Source organism: Panthera uncia (genome assembly GCF_023721935.1).
Source record: "Panthera uncia isolate 11264 chromosome B2 unlocalized genomic scaffold, Puncia_PCG_1.0 HiC_scaffold_25, whole genome shotgun sequence".
NCBI classification, from domain to species: domain Eukaryota; kingdom Metazoa; phylum Chordata; class Mammalia; order Carnivora; family Felidae; genus Panthera; species Panthera uncia.
The window spans coordinates 16,973,388-16,991,261 of record NW_026057581.1 but is presented as its reverse complement, the minus strand read 5'-3'; the positions used below and the strand labels follow the sequence as shown (position 1 = coordinate 16,991,261).

General features: G+C 42.8%; 1 protein-coding gene and 1 long non-coding RNA gene across 2 annotated transcripts in view; one reads left to right on the top strand and one right to left on the bottom strand.

The window, feature by feature from the left end:
• GCNT2 (glucosaminyl (N-acetyl) transferase 2 (I blood group)) overlaps nucleotides 1-2,747 on the top strand; it is a 32,920-nt gene extending 30,173 nt beyond the window's left edge. Inside the window, exon 3 of the mRNA XM_049655058.1 lies at nucleotides 645-2,747. Coding sequence (XP_049511015.1) covers nucleotides 645-835 — 191 coding nt within the window. The 3' untranslated portion in view covers nucleotides 836-2,747. The remainder of the gene's footprint in view (nucleotides 1-644) is intronic.
• LOC125939580 (uncharacterized) overlaps nucleotides 1-17,874 on the bottom strand; it is a 256,118-nt gene that overhangs the window by 73,163 nt on the left and 165,081 nt on the right. The gene's annotated exons all lie outside the window — the stretch shown is intronic.

Below are 17,874 nucleotides of genomic sequence, written 5' to 3'. Positions count from 1 at the left end.
CCGGGACGGGAGTAGCGGACGCGGTGCGAAGCGATCAGATTCTGCGACGATCTTGAAGGTGCAGCTGCCAGAGTTGCTACCAGGGGTGGGGGCTGTGAGAGAAAGGGGGAGAAATTCCCAGGGCGCTGAAAAAATAGGAGTGATGTGGGTGTCACGGGAAAGACGTGGCAGGGATTGGGAGGGGAGTCAAGCTGGCGTGTGGAGACATGTCACATCAGTGGGGTTGATTCTCCTCTAAGAGGAGACGAACGTAAGCACTTGGAGAGACTAAGCCCCGGCTCAAAGAAGAGGTCTGACCGGTGCCTCCCAGAAAGACCTCTCCCACCCGTCCGCTTATGGAACTTCCTACCCATAACCCTCAGGCCAGAACACATGAATCGTCTCACGATGCCTGTGGCCGCTTTTGCCTCATATCATTGAACCCTCCTGTTGTTCAAGCACCAATGTGTCCCCCTTAGCTTTCCAGAAGGGGTTTCACTTCCTTGTGGGCCGGGCCGACACGACCCCGTGTCATACGGAGTCCCAGAGCACCGGGCACAGCGTTAGCTACTCAGTAGACAGGCCCCACTCTGCCGCTGCGCCCCTTCACCACCCCCAGCTTTCCAGACCAGGCATGTTCTGACGGTTTCTTCTCTCCTCTGCAGGCCGCTACGTACACGGCATTTGTATCTATGGAAACGGGGACTTGAAGTGGTTGATCAATTCGCCCAGCCTCTTTGCTAACAAGTTTGAGCTGACTACGTACCCCCTCACTGTGGAATGCCTGGAACTGAGGCTTCGAGAAAGAACCCTGAATCAGAGCGAAACCGTGATCCAGCCCAGCTGGTACTTCTGAGCCACTCTAACCCGTGATCGGAGGGCAGCCGCGGCCTTTTCTTCGTGAGAGAACCCGGCCCCGCTTACGGTAACGGTTGTAGCCGCGAGGTCACGGCTGCAGGACCTGGCCGGGTTATTATGTGTTACAACCCCCGCCGGGCACTGGGAACTGTGCAATCAGGAGGGCTGCGCAGGTCGATGCTGGCACGTTCGGCATCCTGGCCTTCTCTTAACGGTCATTCCACGTCGGGCTCGTGATCGGATCCCTGGCCAGTGGAACTGGCGTCAGACCTTTGCACCAGATACTCATCAGAGAGAGATGCTCTCACGGAAAGGAGAGCTATAGATAATACTGTTTAGGAAAATAGGAACTGTGTTTCCCCGGAGAAGGAATCTCTTATGCCAGACCCATAGCCACGCGTTCATGGATACCCCTCCTCTTTGCTCAGCGGCCCCCCGGGCATAGAAACAGCTTCCTGGGCACCTCAGCAATCTCCTTTAAAACCTGAGCTGCTAGAATGGAGAACTAGATCGTGTTTCCTGAGTTTCAACACGAGCACAGTGAGCTTACCGTGTCTGAAGGTCTGTACAGAATGTAAAGTCGTTAACAAGAGTCGGGATATGCTATCAGACAGCAGTCACTGGCGGCTGCTTCGGCAAAGGGACCCCAGGGAAACAGGACCTTTCTTGTGGGTCAGAATGTACTCTGGTCCCTCTTCCATTGTTTTCCATGGCGAATGCTAAAAAGTTCCCACAGAAGGAAGATATTTCTAGAACTGAGGTGCTGTTGCATGGCTCTCTTCCCAAGTCTCTAACCCTCAGGAATGAATCACTCGCCTCTTGGATCACCACCCTCCACCCCCCACCAAAGTGATCTTACCTGCAAAATGGAATCCAGACTCTATGCCGAGACACTTTAAGGACTCCAGAGTATTTTCTGAGTAGCTTTACAATGCTTGGTGCTGATAAGAGTGCCTAGATTTTTAAGAGCTTTCAGCTGTGAGTGAGCTTCTCTGTCGCTTATCCCTTGTCCCGTTCTCTTACCCAATTCGTTCCCTCAGCACACAGTAAATATTTCTTGAGCGTCTGTTACACACCAGATATGTGCTTGAGACAGGGAGAAAAGTAAGACAGAAGCTACTTGCGTCTGAAATTCTTGATAATAGCATCCATGTGGGGAAGGCTGCTCTAGAGAATCTCACAGATTGCTTGTATTTTAACGCATTCACATCCAGGGTCGTAGTTTGGGCTGTCCGGCCAGGGATCTGAGTAGTCAGAAATGAGGGTCTAAATCAGAGACCATTCCAAAGAAAGAAGGGAAGGAATAGACCGAAGCTGAGGCCTGTTAACAGGCTCATTGCATTAAAACCTTACAAACACTCTTGGGAGGCTCACACGATTACCCCCATTTTGCAGATAAATTAAGCAAGGCTTAGAGAGGTTGTTGATAAGCATTAGGAAACAAGTTCTCTGAGGATTGGGATGTTCTTATTGGTCTTCTTAGTTCAGTTTCCTGAGAAGGTGAAATAAAGCCGTAGTTAGTATACCAGAGAGGGTAGGTTTTAAGAGCAGTGTCAGTGTTAATACGAGAAAATGTCCTATCACGTCAGAAAAATGTGAAGTCTACTTTTGTATTCCTACATCCATTGAGTTCCTTAATATTTATTTATTCTCACCAAAAAAAAAAGTTAACTACAGCTAATGATACCCTTAACACGGTTTTGCCTTTTTTCCTCTCACTGTGTCTGTTGAATGTTCGTTGTATTTAAGGGAATGCCTTTGAAGTAAAGCCTTATTTTTGTCCAGCTACTGAAAAAGACAGAACTGTGCAAAGTGGTAAAGGGTTGAAGCATAAGGAACCCATCTGGAGCTAATGAGTCTAAAAATCATCTTTTCTTTCAACTTCTTTAAATGACCCCACCTGAGAAGAAGACACGTTTTACACTGGATCGTTCTCCTCTAGAACGAGAAGCCTTTGGGAATAGAAGATGTTTACATGTCTGTCGTTGGTCCATCTCTGTGTCTTAAAAACCTTAATATTGGAAGATTGTAGTGTTTGGGCAAGTGGGTTTCCACTAGCCTCCAGGGATGGCTGAAACTTCTAAACCCATCCTTGTTTTTCATGATGTTCCATGTTATTGTCTTGGAAATAAATTAATATATTGTTTTCCACCTTTGGGGCTATGGTGTATCTTTATTCGATAGTTGGGTAATATGCACCAAAGACCAAGCTTCACAAGATAATTCTTCTAGCATTTTTTTTTAATTTATTTTAAATATGTGCAAAGCAGCACCTTGCTGCCTCAGTTGGTGAAGCGTGCAACTGTTGATCTCGGGGTTGTGAGTTCGGGCCCAGGCTGGGTGTAGAGATTTCTTAAAAATAAAATCTTTTTTTTTTTTTTTTTAATTTTTTTTTTTAACGTTTTTTATTTATTTTTGGGACAGAGAGAAACAGAGCATGAACGGGGGAGGGGCAGAGAGAGAGGGAGACACAGAATCGGAAACAGGCTCCAGGCTCCGAGCCGTCAGCCCAGAGCCCAACGCGGGGCTCGAACTCACGGACCGCGAGATCGTGACCTGGCTGAAGTCGGACGCTTAACCGACTGCGCCACCCAGGCGCCCCACTTAAAAATAAAATCTTAAAAAAATAAATAAATACATAAGAATAAATAAACTTCTCATTTCAGAATAGTTTTACAGACACATTGCAGGTTGCACTGAAAGTGCCCATATACCCCCTAACTCAGCTTCCCCTGCTATCAACATATTACATTAGTATGGCACATTTTATTTAGATTTCCTAAATTTTTACCTAATGTCCTTTTTTTGATTCCAGGATCCCATCTAGCAGGCCACATGGCATTTGGTCATCAGGCTATGATCGTTTTGCCGACTTCTCTTGTTTTCGATGACCTTGGCGATTTTGACGTGTACTAGTCAGGTGTTTTGTAAAGTGCCCCCCCCCCCGCCGCCGCCCCCACCGTGGTTTTGTCCAATGTTTTGCTCATGGTTAGACTGGAGGAGGAAGACCACAGAGATTAAGTGCCATTTCCATCACATCATATCAAGGGTACATCATATCAAGGGTACATGACTTATCAGAGTTGAGGTTAACCTTGATCACCTGACTTAAGTAATGTTTGTCATGTTTCTCCACTGTAAGGTTACTCTTTTTTCCCCTTTCCACTCAGTAAGTACTCTTTGGAAGGAAATCATTATTCGCAGCCTGTATATAAGGAATGGGGAGTTGAGCCCCACCTTCTTTAGAGTAGAATACCCACATCAATTATTTGGAATTCTTCTATAAAAGAGAGTTGTCTCCGAGAAGCTGGGTGGCTCAGCCAGGTAAGCGTCCGACTCTTGATTTCGGCTCAAGTCATGATCTCATGGTCCCTGAGTTCAAGCCCCGCTTCGTGCTCTGCGCTGACAGCACAGAGCCTGCTTGGGAGTCTGTCTCCCTCTCTCTCCCTGCTTCTCCCCCACTTGCTCTCTATCTCTGTCTCAAAATAAAGAAAAATAAACTTCTTTTTAAAAGAGAGATTTGTCAATTCCCCCAGTTCATTCGAATATTTATATCAGTGAGGCTCGTAGATATTTATTTTAAACTTCAGGTTATAATCCAATACTCCTCCCCTCTTCCCCCCCCCCCCCCCAACTGTTTCAGCTTTGGCCAGAGGTAATTCTTTTCACGTCGTTCCTGCCTCTCTTCGACACACTCCCATCACTGTTGGGCTTTTTCCTTGAACGCTTTCTTATTTTCTGGCACTGCAGAATGTGCAAGCATCTATGTCCCTTATTCAGGTTTTTTTTTTTTTTTAATTTTTTTTTTAATGTTTATTTATTTTTGAGACAGAGAGAGACAGAGCATGAACGGGGGAGGGTCAGAGAGAGGGAGACACAGAATCTGAAACAGGCTCCAGGCTCTGAGCTGTCAGCACAGAGCCCGACGCGGGGCTCGAACTCACGGACCGCGAGATCACGACCTGAGGCGAAGTTGGCTGCTTAACCGACTGAGCCACCCAGGCGCCCCCCCTTATTCGGTTTTGAGGACAAATGAATACAATAGCCATGGCATGAAAAGTCATAGGGATCGGGGGCACCTGGGCGGCTCAGTCGGTTAAGTGTCCGACCTCGGCTCAGGTCATGATCTCGCAGTTCGTGAGTTCGAGTCCCGCGTCGGGCACTGTGCTGGCAGCTCTTAGCCTGGAGCCTGCTTCCGATTCTGTGTTTCCCTCTCCCTCTGCTCCTCCCCCACTTGTGCTCTGTCTCGAAAATAAATAAACGTTAAAAAAAATTTTTTTTAATTAAAAAAAAGAAGTGCATAGTGATCAGAGGCTCGGACCCTCAGATGAGGGTCTGGCTCACCTCAACAAGTAAGCCATCCAAACTCGCTGGGGTTCTGGTGAAGGACACGGGGAATCTGGACTGGGAAAGAGAAGGAGACACTGAGTATCAGTTATGGCTTCAAGACCAGCGGCAGCAGTGGAAGCTGTAAGTCATTCTACTAATCTTCCCTTTGTAAGTTTTCCCTAAGAAAAGATACTTGTGGGATCTTGGAGGAGCTGCTGCCCAAATGTACAAGAAGAAATTGATCCATGCTGCTCAAGTGTGGATTGTGCACTGCACAAATGAGATCTCCTCGGGACTGAAGCTGGCAGCCCTCTCTGAGGGTCACTCTCAGCCTAAGAGAGCCACCCTGCATCCCCGGTCACCTCCCCCATGGGGGTCAGCCTGCACCCAGTGCCTGGATGAGGCTTCATTGTAATTGTATCTCAGCCCGGCTTCTTTACCTAATCCTGATCCCTTCTCTTCCCCCATAAGTACTGAATCTGAAGAGCTCCCTTGCACACAAATTTCCATTTCAGAGCCTGGTTTTGGGAGAACCTCACCTATAACATGTTCCCCACACAAAAGATACAAAAATTTTCCTGTATTTTTTTTTCTTTCATAGTTATTTTTCCCTCTATGTTTAACTCTTCAGGATTTCAGCCATCTGTAATTTATTTTGTGGCACCTAGTGTGTGTGTGTGTGTGTGTGTGTACATCTAATATCTATAATTTATTTCAGGTAGGCACCTAAATTTTTACTCTGCTAAGGAAAGCCAGTTATCCCAAAATACCATCTTTTCCCCCATTGCTTTGAAATGCCAATATGATTATGTACTAAATTCTCAATATTTGGGGGTCTTTTTCTTGAATCTACTCTGTTCTATTGATGTTTGGGGCTATTCATGTGCCAAAACCGTATTTCAAAAATTACAGTAGATCTCTGCTCTGCACAGGACAAAGAATCCCTTACAACATTTTCATGGCAATCTTTGCTCATTCACTTTCAGGCAAATGCTAGAAACAGTTTATCAAATCCCTTGAGACATCCTGTTAGGATTTTGATGGAATTTGCACAGAATTCATATTGATTAATTTGGGGGTAATTATACCTTGACAACAGCACTCTGGAATACATCTATTTATTCAGGTCCTCATTTATGTATTTCACTAGTATTTTTTAAATTTTTTTAAATGTTTATTTATTTTTGAGAGACAGAGCGTGAGTGGGGGAGGGGCAGAGAGCAAGGGAGACCCAGAATCCGAAGCAGGCTCCAGGCTCTGAGCCATCACCACAGAGCCTGACGCAGGACTCGAACTCGTCAACTGCAACATCATGACCTGAGCCAAAGTCGGACGCTCAACCGACTGAGCCACCCAGGCGCCCATATTTCACTAATATATTTTTCTTAAGGTTTATTTATTTTTGAGAGAGAGAGAGAGAGAGCACAAGAGGGGAAGGGACAGAGACAGAGAGGGAGAGAATTCAAAGCAGGGTTCCTGCTGACAGCAGCAAGCTGGATGTGGGGCTCCAACTTACGAACCGTGGGATCAGTTGGACGCTCAACCAACTAAGCCACCCAAGTGTCCCTATTTCACTAATACAGGTGTTTCTTATGTAAGTCTTGCACATATCATGTTATGTTTATTGCTCTGTATTTTAAAGAGTTCTTTGTGCTTACCGGGAATGGGATGTTTTTTTCCTTTCCTTTATGATTTTTATTTGGCTGGGGAAACAAACAGGTAAACAAATATAGAAATAAGATAATTTTTACAAGTTACATGAGCTACAAAAGAAACAACTCAAGGCAATGTGATTCAGTGTGTAGTTGTTGGGGGTAGAGTTACTTTATTTTTTTTTTTTATTTTATTTTTTATTTTTTAAAAATTTACAGCCAAGTTAGTTAGCATATAGTGCAACAATAATTTCAGGAGTAGATTCCTTAAAGCCCTTTACCCATTTAGCCCATCCCCCCTCCCACAACCTCTCCAGTAACCCTCAGTTTGTTCTCCCTATTTATGAGTCTCTTCTGTTTTGTCCCCCTCCCTGTTTTTATTTTTTGTTTCCCTTCCCTTATGTTCATCTGTTTTGTCTCTTAAAGGCCTCCTATGAGTGAAGTCATATGATATTTGTCTTTCTCTGACTAATTTCACTTAGCATAATACCCTGCAGTTTCCATCCACGTAGTTGCAAATGGCAGGGATTTTTAAAGTGTATTTCTGTGTTGTTGTTGATAGTATAAAAGAAAACAATGATTTTGATCATGTATATGGATTTTATTAAACTTTTTCATTATTCCTAGTAGTTTCATAGTATATTATACCTCGCATTTTGTGGTAATTATCTATAAATAACAGTTTTGTCTTTTCCTTCCCAGTATTAAGTCTACCTGTTTCTTCTTCTTCTTCTTCTTCTTCTTCTTCTTTGTCTTCTTACATTGGCAGAAATTTGTGATGCAATTTTAATTTTTTTTTTTTCAACGTTTTTTATTTATTTTTGGGACAGAGAGAGACAGAGCATGAACGGGGGAGGGGCAGAGAGAGAGGGAGACACAGAATCGGAAACAGGCTCCAGGCTCCGAGCCATCAGCCCAGAGCCCGACGCGGGGCTCGAACTCACGGACCGCGAGATCCTGACCTGGCTGAAGCCGGACGCTTAACCGACTGCGCCACCCAGGCGCCCCTGTGATGCAATTTTAAATGGTAGCAGTGATAGCAATATCCTTGAGTTGTTCCCAACATTAGAGAGCACGTTAACTGCTGTGCACGATGTTGGAGGTCTGATGTAGGTCTTTCTGGTAGATACTCTTTATTGAGTTAAGAATCAAAATGCCAGAAAATAAATATACATTGAAATATATGATGATTCTAATTAAATACACACACACACACACACACACACACATCTCGGTTGCCATATATATATATATATATATGGCAGTTGCTATCCCAGTTGCTATCTCTTTTTCGTTGCTTGATGCAATTAAGAGAGACTTTGGTTTTAAAAATTTTTTTCTTTGCACACATTGTTTCAAAAAATGAGAGGAAAAGGTCCTAATCTTTTTAAACGGTAAGAATTTAGTGCAGCAGTCTATGCCAAGTGAGAAACTGGATCAGGCATCCTTTTGAACAGACTAGTAGGCAAACAATTGGAGTCGGGAAAACTAATGACTAAACTGGAAGGTTCCTTATTGTAACTACTCCCTCTTCTGGTCAGGGTGGCTTAGGGCTTAAGCGCCAATGGGAAACATACCAGAGGTCAACCTCTCAGAGCCAAGTTCTGACTGGTGAAGGAGGACTGTCAGCAACGTCTCTGAGAGGAGGGTGAGGGGCTGTCCATGTTCATTCTTCCGTGAGGGAAGAACCTACAAACTTAAAAGTGATGGGCACCCACGGTAGCTATCTGGAAGATGAGAGTCCTGTTGTGAGCCCCGGGAAGCCTGACCTACATCTTGGGAAGGATCCCAGGAGCTATATCAGATAAATGGGCTCCAAAAATAAAGGGTGCTTGGGAAAAGAAAACAAAATTCAGAAAGTGATGGCCAGCATCCAGTGTCAAACTGTAGAGGTGAATCTCGGGCATAATGTGATCAGGAGCTGAGACTATTAAGAGAAACAGGTGAGAAAGTTAGTGCAAGATTAAAGTGAATTTTTTATGAACTTGGGGCCATTTATTTCAGTTAAAGTGAATTCTTAGTGAACTTCAGGCCGGGTGCGCAAAGCAAAAAGGTAGGGTTTTCGAGGGCTTTCTTTTTGAAATAACTTTAAATTTGGAAAAAAGTTACAAAAATTACAGAGAGTTCTTGTATATCCTTCAGCCCACTACTTCCAATGTTAACATCTTACAGAACCAAAGCTGAATTATCGAAACCGGTTTGTTTGGTTTTTAATTCCACGCTGGCTGTGTGTTGAGAGCTGTGGCCAGCTGCCTCTTACCTTTGCCCAGGACAGAGCAGACAGTACGTGAGTCCCAAGAACATGTAGTGTAGTGTAGAACATTAGACCAAATGAAAGCAAGGGCCCGGTCTCAAGTGATTTTTTTCCTGATGAAAATTTTACTACGGAAAAGAAAACTCTGTAGTTCTCTATTCCAGACTATGGAAGTGAGATAAAAGATGAAGACAAAAGAGTAGATCCATAGTTATATCACTAAGAAAATGTGGAGGAGAAAACGGGTGCGTGGTGGTTAACGTGCATCTTGCACCTCATGGATCACTGGCTGGAAAACTATCATTTAGATTCATTTTCTCAGGATTTCACTAAGCAGATTTCCTGGGTCACGAAGAGCTCGGAGGAAAAGCACTGATTACTGCCACGTCTACACGCTTAAACTCTGGTGCTCAACACCTTTGGTGATCCCTTTCCGCATACCTCGGAGTGGCCCAGGCATGGAGATGCCACAATTAGCATTCATGTGGTGGCCTTTACAGAGGACTCCACAGGAAGTGTTTAAATTAGACTTTCCACTTGCATGGCTGCGTATCAGAGATGACCCACCCAGTGGAAGAAGAATGGTTTAAAGAGTAACCACAGTAATAGCATGAGATTGATGGGGGATACGGTTACAAAAAGCAACAGTGTGACTTGACTACATTGTAGACTGGTAGGCAAAGATATGGAAAATGTGGGAAATTTACTAAAACCCTAACGGGGTAGTCATTACCGTGCATCCAAATTTTCCTATCTGGATATGTAGTTGAGAAACTTTTCTAAGCAATGGTGGGACTCTGGGCAAATGCCATTGGAAAAACAGTCATAAATGTAAAATAAGGGTAAAGAAATAGGTTGTATTTTCATGGGATTTTTAAGCAAGAAGATTCCACTTATTCACTTATATATTTCGCAAAGAAATTGTACCAGTTTCACGTGCTGGCAATTTTCCTGTGTATTTAAACAGATAGATCTTTTATAGCCACGGTGAAGAGATAGAAAAACTATAAGAATATATCAGCAAGCAAGACAATTTTAGACCGTGAGTCAGTTCTGGGAAGAGAATAAAACAAAGTGAGGTGACAGAGATCAACAGACATGGAGGGAGACAGGGTCCTTTAGATTAGGCTGTTCATCCTAAAAGAAAACGCAGGCCATGAACTCTTACACATGGGTCTTAGCAATACATTTTTTTTTTTTTTTATCATCTCCTCAGGCAAGGACATCAAAAGCAAAAGTAAACAGTTGGGACTACATCAAAGTCAAAAACTTTGGACAGCTAAGGAAACCTTCGAGAAAACAAAACGTGCAACCTACTGAACGGGAGAAGATATTTGCAAATGACATATCCAATAAGGAGTTAACATCCAAAATACATAAAGAACACATACAACTCAACACCAGAAACAAACAAACAACCCTCCCCCACTCTAATTTGAAAATGGGCAGAGGACCTGAATAGACATTTTTCCAAAGAAGACATCCAGATGGCCAACAGATACACGAAAAGATGCTCACCGTCGCTAATCACCAGGGAAATGCAAAACCAAAACCACGTGAGATACCACCTCACGCCAGTCAGAATGACTAGTATCAAAAAGACAAGAAATCACAAATATTGGTGAGGATGTGGGGAGGAGGGAACCCTTGGGCACTGTTGGTGGGAATGTAAGTTGGTTCAGGCTCCATAGGAAACAGTATGGAGTTTCCACAAAACACTAAAAATAGAAATATTGCTGTCAGCATGGAGCCTCGAGATTCTCCCCCTCTCTCTGACTCTCTTTCAAATAAACATTTGAAAAAGAGATACAAACTTCCAGTTATAAAATAAATGAGTCACAGGGATATAAAGTATAAAGTATACCATAGGGAATATAGGCAAAATATTGTAACAACTTTGTATGCTGACAGGAGGTAAGTGGACTTATCACGGTGATCATGGTGCTTTATATGTTCAAAGTTTAGGCTGTCAAGGGGACGCCTGGGTGGATCAGTTGGGTGAGCGTCCGACTTCAGATCAGGTCATGATCTCGCAGTTTCGGGCTCTGTGCTGACAGCTCGGAGCCTGGAGCCTGCCTCGGATTCTGTGTCTCTCTCTCTGCCCCTCCCCTGCTCATGCTCTGTGTCTCTCTGTCTCAAAAATAAATATCAACATTAAAAAAATTAAAAAAAAAAAAAAAGAGGCTGTCAGGCAAGGCTTATTTTGAGATTAGAGTCTTGCTATTTGCAATTGAGCACAAAGACTGTAGTTGGATGTTAAGACTTGCTTGTACCAATGTGTTCCTGGGCTTTGCTAACATTTCAGCTAATCTAAAGCTCCTTGGAGAAAAGACCAGTTCCAGAGCTTGGTCAGGGAAAGTGTAAGATAAGTCTGCAAAACAAGGTGGCACAGAAAATTGGGTAGTGCTCCAAGAAGGATGAGAACCTTTCAAAGACACCAGAGTCACCTTGAAGGGCCTCTACTGGCTAACATGGGACGCTCTGAGCATGAAAATAAAAATTTAGAGGGGCTCCTGTGTGACTCAGTGGGTAAAGCATCCAACTTCAGCTCAGGTCATGACCTCACAGTTCATGGGTTCAAGCCCCACATCGGGCTCTGTGCCAACAGCTCAGAGCCTGGAGCCTGTTTCGGATTCTGTGTCTTCTCTCTTTCTGCCCCTACCCTACTCGCGCTCTGTCTCTGCCTCTCTCTCTCAAAGATTATGAATAAACGTTAAAAAAAAAATTCCCAGAAACTGATTCCGGTTGATTTAAAGAGAAAAAGAATTTATTAAAAGGTGCTAGAGCTGACTTTTACTTTTTTAATGGACTGTGCAATTCAGACCAACCCTTCTACTGAAAACAACCAAGAAGCTGGATGAAATATAAATGCATCCTTTCTAACAGCATGAAAGACACAGCAAGATGTTGAGGCATTAGTAAGCCAAGATACCAGAGAAATGGACGTCCAGAGATTTGTGATTTGAGAAAAACAGCTGAGAGGCTTACTGGCCTAAGATCAGGGGTCTGGAACCTTTTCTTAAGGGGCCAGATATTAAGGGGTGCCTGGGTGGCTCAGTCGGTTAAGCGTCTGACTTCGGCTCAGGTCATGATCTCAGGGTTTGTGAGTTTGAGCCCCATGTCGGGCTCTGCGCTGACAGCTCGGAGCCTGGGGCCTGCTTCGGATTCTGTGTCTCCCTCTCTCTCTGCTCCTCCCCCACTCACACTCTGTCTGTCTCTCAAAATAAACATTAAAACATTTAAAAAAAAGGAGTCCAGATGGTAAATATTTTAGGGTTGCAGACCATATAGTCTCTGGTTCTCTGTCATAATTATTCAATTCCACCATTGCAGTACAAAAGCAGTTTATGGTTAGAGATGTTTGCACCCCCCATGTTAACTAGCACTACTCCTAATAGCGAAGACATGAATGCAACTCAAATGCCCAGTGACAGATAAGTGGATGAGAAAATTCGGCCTTGAAAAGGAAGGAAAGTCATAGACATAGAAAGTGACTCTGTGGGGCTGGGGAAGGGGGGAAAAGGTAAATTGCTATTTAATGAATATAGAATTTCAGGCTAATAAGATGAAAAAGGTCTGGAGATCTATTTTACAACCATGTGAACATATTTCACACTATTGAACTATACACTAAAAATAGTCAAGAGGGTAAATTTTATGTCATTATTTTTTTTAACTGCAATAAAGAATGTATGCAGGGACGCACGGGTGGCTCAGTCAGTTGAGCATCCGCCAGTTGATTTCAGCTCAGGTCATGATCACAGTGTTGTGGGATTGAGCCCTGAGTCTGGCTCTGCACTGACTATGGCACTTAAGATTCTCTCTCTCCCTCTGCCCTTCTCTCCTGTTTGCACTTCTTCTATCTATCAAAAAAGAAAGAAAGAGAAAGAAAGAAAGAAAGAAAGAAAGAAAGAAAGAAAGAAAGGCAGTAATACCAGAAAAGAATATCAATGAGGTTGTTAATGTAGATCAAAATATTCAAAAAAGGTATTTAAAGAAGTGTTCATAGACTCTCAAAAAACTGAGAATAAACTGAGGGATGATGGGGGGTAGGAGGGAGAGGAGGGTGGGTGATGGGCATTGAGGAGGGCACCTGTTGGGATGAGCCCTGGGTGTTGTATGGAAACCAATTTGACAATAAATTTCATATTAAAAAAAAAAAGAAGTGGTCATAAAAAATATGTAAACAAATAAGCGTGGGTGTGTTCCAATAAAATTTTACAACGTTTTTTACAGTTTGCTTGTACAAAAACAGGTCCAATAAAACTTTACCGTGTTTTGTACAGTTTGCCTACAAAAATAGGCAGCCAGCCTGTGAACCACAGTTTGCTGAAGACTGGGCTGGGGGACAAAAGTCAAAGTCCAAAGAGATTGGTTATGGAAGCCCTGAAGTCACCCAAGCTTAACCCATGCTTGCCCATGTGGCAATGACAATCATACCATGATGGCTGTCTGACCAGCAGCTTATTGTAAAAGGCCTTTAGTTGTAAGACGCATCCTGATTTCAGAAATATTAGAACATGAAGGAAAAAAGTGAACTTTAAAGTCAATGAAATTTGGCAAATAGTATTCTACACCCAGAGACACCATAGCTAAGCTGCAGAAAACCCAAAACAAAACCAAAATAAAAAATCTTAAATAGGAACTGCATGAGGGTCCTGGACTCATCCTTAAAAGCAAGAGTTCAGGGGCGCCTGGGTGGCTCAGTTGGTTAAGGTCTCTGCTCTTGATTTTGGCTCAGGTCATGATCTCATGGTTCATGAATCCAAGCCCTGTCGGGTTCCGTGTTGACAATACAGAGCCTGCTTGGGATTCTCTTTCTCCTTCTCTGTCTGCCTCTCTCTCTCTCTCAAAATAAATAAATAGAACTAAAAAAAAAAAAAAAAAAAAAAGGAAGTAGACAATGAACACTGAATAAACCCAAGAAAGTAGAAAAACAAATTATAAAGGTAGCAGAAATTAATTAAATAGGAAACACTATACTGTAAAGAAAATCAACAAAGTCAGGGGCTAGCTAATTCTTCGTTATTCAGAGATCTCAAACATAAGTTTCTTGAGGGATAGAGTAAGAAATAATTCTATTTCTCTCTGTCTCTGAAAGTCACATTGAATCTTGGCTATAAATAATTCAACTAGGGAGCCTGGCTGGCTCTGTTGGCAGAGCATGTGACTCTTGATCTCAGGGTTGTGAGTTTGAGTCCACAACGGGTGCAGAGATTACTTAAAAATTAAATCTTAAAAAAAATTCAAGTAATATTATTTGGTGACTTTAAGTCTATGTTCCAAAGACTAAAGTATCAAGCAAAGAGTCAAACTTCAAATGGGGAGTGTGTGTTTGTGTGTGTATGTGTGTGTGTGTGTGTCTAAGCAATTGTAACAAAATATTAAATAGGATTAAGCTCTTGTCCATGGAATGGAGAGTGGTCAAAGGGGTGTTAAGTTTCATACAATTAGGGTCATAAATCTCCATAAGAGATTCTTAAGAGATGGCAAAAACAGTCTTTTTCTTTTTTTAGTGTTTATTTTTCTTAAAAAAAATTTTTTTTTAATGTTTATTTTTGAGAGAGAGACAGAGAGACAGAGCACAAGCTGGGGAGGGGCAGAGAGAGAGGTAGATAGAATCAGAAGCAGGCTCTAGGCTCTGAGTTGTCAGCACAGAGCCTGATGCGGGGCTCAAACTCACGAACTGTGAAATCATGACCTGAGCCCAAGTGGGACACTTAACTGACTCAGCCACCCAGACGCTCCTAAAATGTTTATTTCTTTTTCTAAAACGTTTATTTTTATTTTATTTTATTTTATTTTATTTTATTTTATTTTATTTTATTTTATTTTTTGAGAGAGAGAGCTCCAGTGCGCATGAGAGCAGGGGAGGGGCAGAGATAGAGAGAGAGGGAAAGAGAGAATCCCAAGCAGGCTCCACACTCAGCTTGGGACTATTAAAAAAATACTCAACTCTGCCTTGTAGTGCAGAAGCAACCATAGACAATAGATGAACGTGGCTGTGTTCCAATAAAACTTTATTTACAGAAACAGGCAGTGGGCCTGATTTGTCCCATGGGCTGTAATTTGTGGACTCCAGATATACACATTCCCTCCTCCCTAATATCAGGCTAAGACTGATGAGGGAGAAAGAGTATCATCATAAATGTGAATTATCAGCCCAACGGGACTGCTGTGGTTGCCCCCCACCTCCTACTCCCACGCAAAATGAGGAAGAGAAGAGAATCACTTGAAAATACAAGGTGTGCACAAAGGGAAGACTGGCATCTCCTTCTCTAGTTAGATCTTTGCCCAAGGAGTGAATTTATGGCTCTGCACTTCAGGAATGAAAAGAAAAGAAGGAAGAGAAGGAAACAAGGAAAAGAACTGGAAAGAATTGGCAGGGCAGCAAGAGATAGTAAAACCAAGGAATGAGCAACCATCTGGTGACAAAGACATGTAAAATTCCCTTAGTTCCAGGGGTCATTATGGAACGAAACTGAGCTTGATTGGTTTTGCCCTAATTTTATCTAAGAGGATTTGCATCTTTGCCCAAAGACTCCTTTTGAGGAGGGACCAGACCTCTCACATCAGAGAACCCGGTCAATAGGCAGGCTTGTAGGCTTTCCCAAGAATACACACGATGCTGCAGAGATAGAGTGTCTGGTGACCCGCCATGAAGTAGGGTATCCATAACAAGTTGGAATGAAAAACAGAGACAGCCGCAGCCAACAAAAGGCCACATCAGCAGGCAGATCAGTACGAGACACTCATCTGTTCCCAAGAAGAGACAGGCAAGATGACGTGTCCTCTCATCCCCATCAAACCACACACTCGGAGGTGACGAAGAGTGAAGGGGGCTCAAAGAACAAGACCTTGCCTCCCACCATGCTTCAGCCTCCCTCGATCCAGGAGTTTGGTCAGTGACAAGGTAAGGAAAGCTTTAGATTGGAATGACGTTATAGCTTTAAAGGGAATGGAGTTTTCTTTTTCTTTCTTTCTTTCTTTTTTTTAAGTTTAATTTTATTTTATTTATTTTTTAATTAATTAATTTTTAAATTTACGTCCAAGTGAGTTAGCATATAGTGTAACAGTGACTTCAGGAGTAGATTCCAGGGATTCATCCCCTATGTATAACACCCAGAGCTCATCCCAAACAAGTGCCTTCCTCAACGCCCCTTACCCATGTAGCCCAACCCCCTCCCACAACCCCTCCAGCAACCCTCTGTTTGTTCTCTGTATTTAAGAGTCTCTTCTGTTTTGTCCCCCTCCTAGTTTTTATAGTATTTTTACTTCCCTTCCCTTATGTTCATCTGTTTTGTCTCTTAAAGTCCTCATATGACTGAAGTCATAGGATATTTGTCTTTCTCTGACTAACTTCGCTTAGCACAATACCTAGTTTTTTGAGAAACCTCCGTACTGTTTTCCAGAGTGGCTGCACCGGTTTTCAGGGAATGGATTTTTCAATAACCGAAGGTGACCTGGAAGTTCTGGAATCTGCTCAAGGTGCTATTTATTAAGGAATCTGCTACGGAGAAGAAAGGGAGATTTATTTTATTTTATTTTATTTTATTTTATTTTATGTTATGTTATAGTTTATTTAAGTAATCTCTATATCTAATGTGGGGCTCGAACTCATGACCACGTGATCAAAAGTTGGATGCTCTCCCAACTGAGCCAGCCAGGTGCCCCAGAAAGGGAAATTTAAAGTGGTACATTATGCGATTTCACTCATGTGTAGAATCTGAGAAACACAATAGATGAACATAGTGGAAGAGAAGGAAAAAATAAGATAAAAACAGAGAGGGAGGCAAACCATAAGAGACTCTTAAATGCGGAGAACAAACTGGGGGTTGCTGGAGGGGAGGCGGGTGGGGGGATAGGCTGAAGGGGTGATTGGCATTGAGGAGGGCACTTTTCAGTGTGAGCCTTGGGTGTCAATGTAAGAGATGAATCACTTGGTTCTACTCCTGAAGCCAGGGCTACACGGCATGTCAACTAACTTGAATTTAAATTAAAAAAAAAAAAAAAGAATATTTCCAACTATAGCTTGTTAGTTCTCAATCACGTGATTAAAATGGCTGGTGTACATTCCTTGATAGCTTGTATAAAGATGTGTACACTAAGTTGTGATTATTTTCCTTTGTTAACAATATCCTGGGGCACCTGGTGACTCAGTCTGTTGAGCAACCGACTTCAGCTCAGGTCACGATCTCGAGGCGTGTGAGTTCGAGCCCCATTTCAGGCTCGCTGCTGTCAGCGCAGAGCCTGCTTTGGATCTTCTGTCCCTCTCTCCCTCTGCCCCTCTCCTGCTTGTGCTCTGTCAAAAATAAATAAAAAGACATTAAAAATATCCTGTTTAGTTCTGCAGGTATTTGTTGTATGTATTCAAGGGATGATTTGTGTATTGTTAATAAAGGTAAACAACAATACTTAAAACAAAATGAAGCAGTGCATTTAGGGGCCATGACTGCTGGGAGGAGAAGCTTTAGTGTTTATATCACTGGGTGGAGACCGAAAACTCACTGTCGATGTATAGTAACACTTCACTCATCCGGAGTCCATCTGTTTAGTCTTTCTGGCTATACATGCCAGTGTTAACGGATTGGAACACACCCTCGTACCCACCCACACACACACACACACACACACACACACACACATCTATGAAGGAAAACGTCCTTTATATTCTTATGTGAATCACTCAAGTCTTCACTTATTGCTGAATTAGCTAAATGATACGAGAAAATGAGGATCCAGTTCCAGCATCAAAAAGGATACATTTGGAGCTTAGAGGTAATTTTTTTCTACACACGTTTG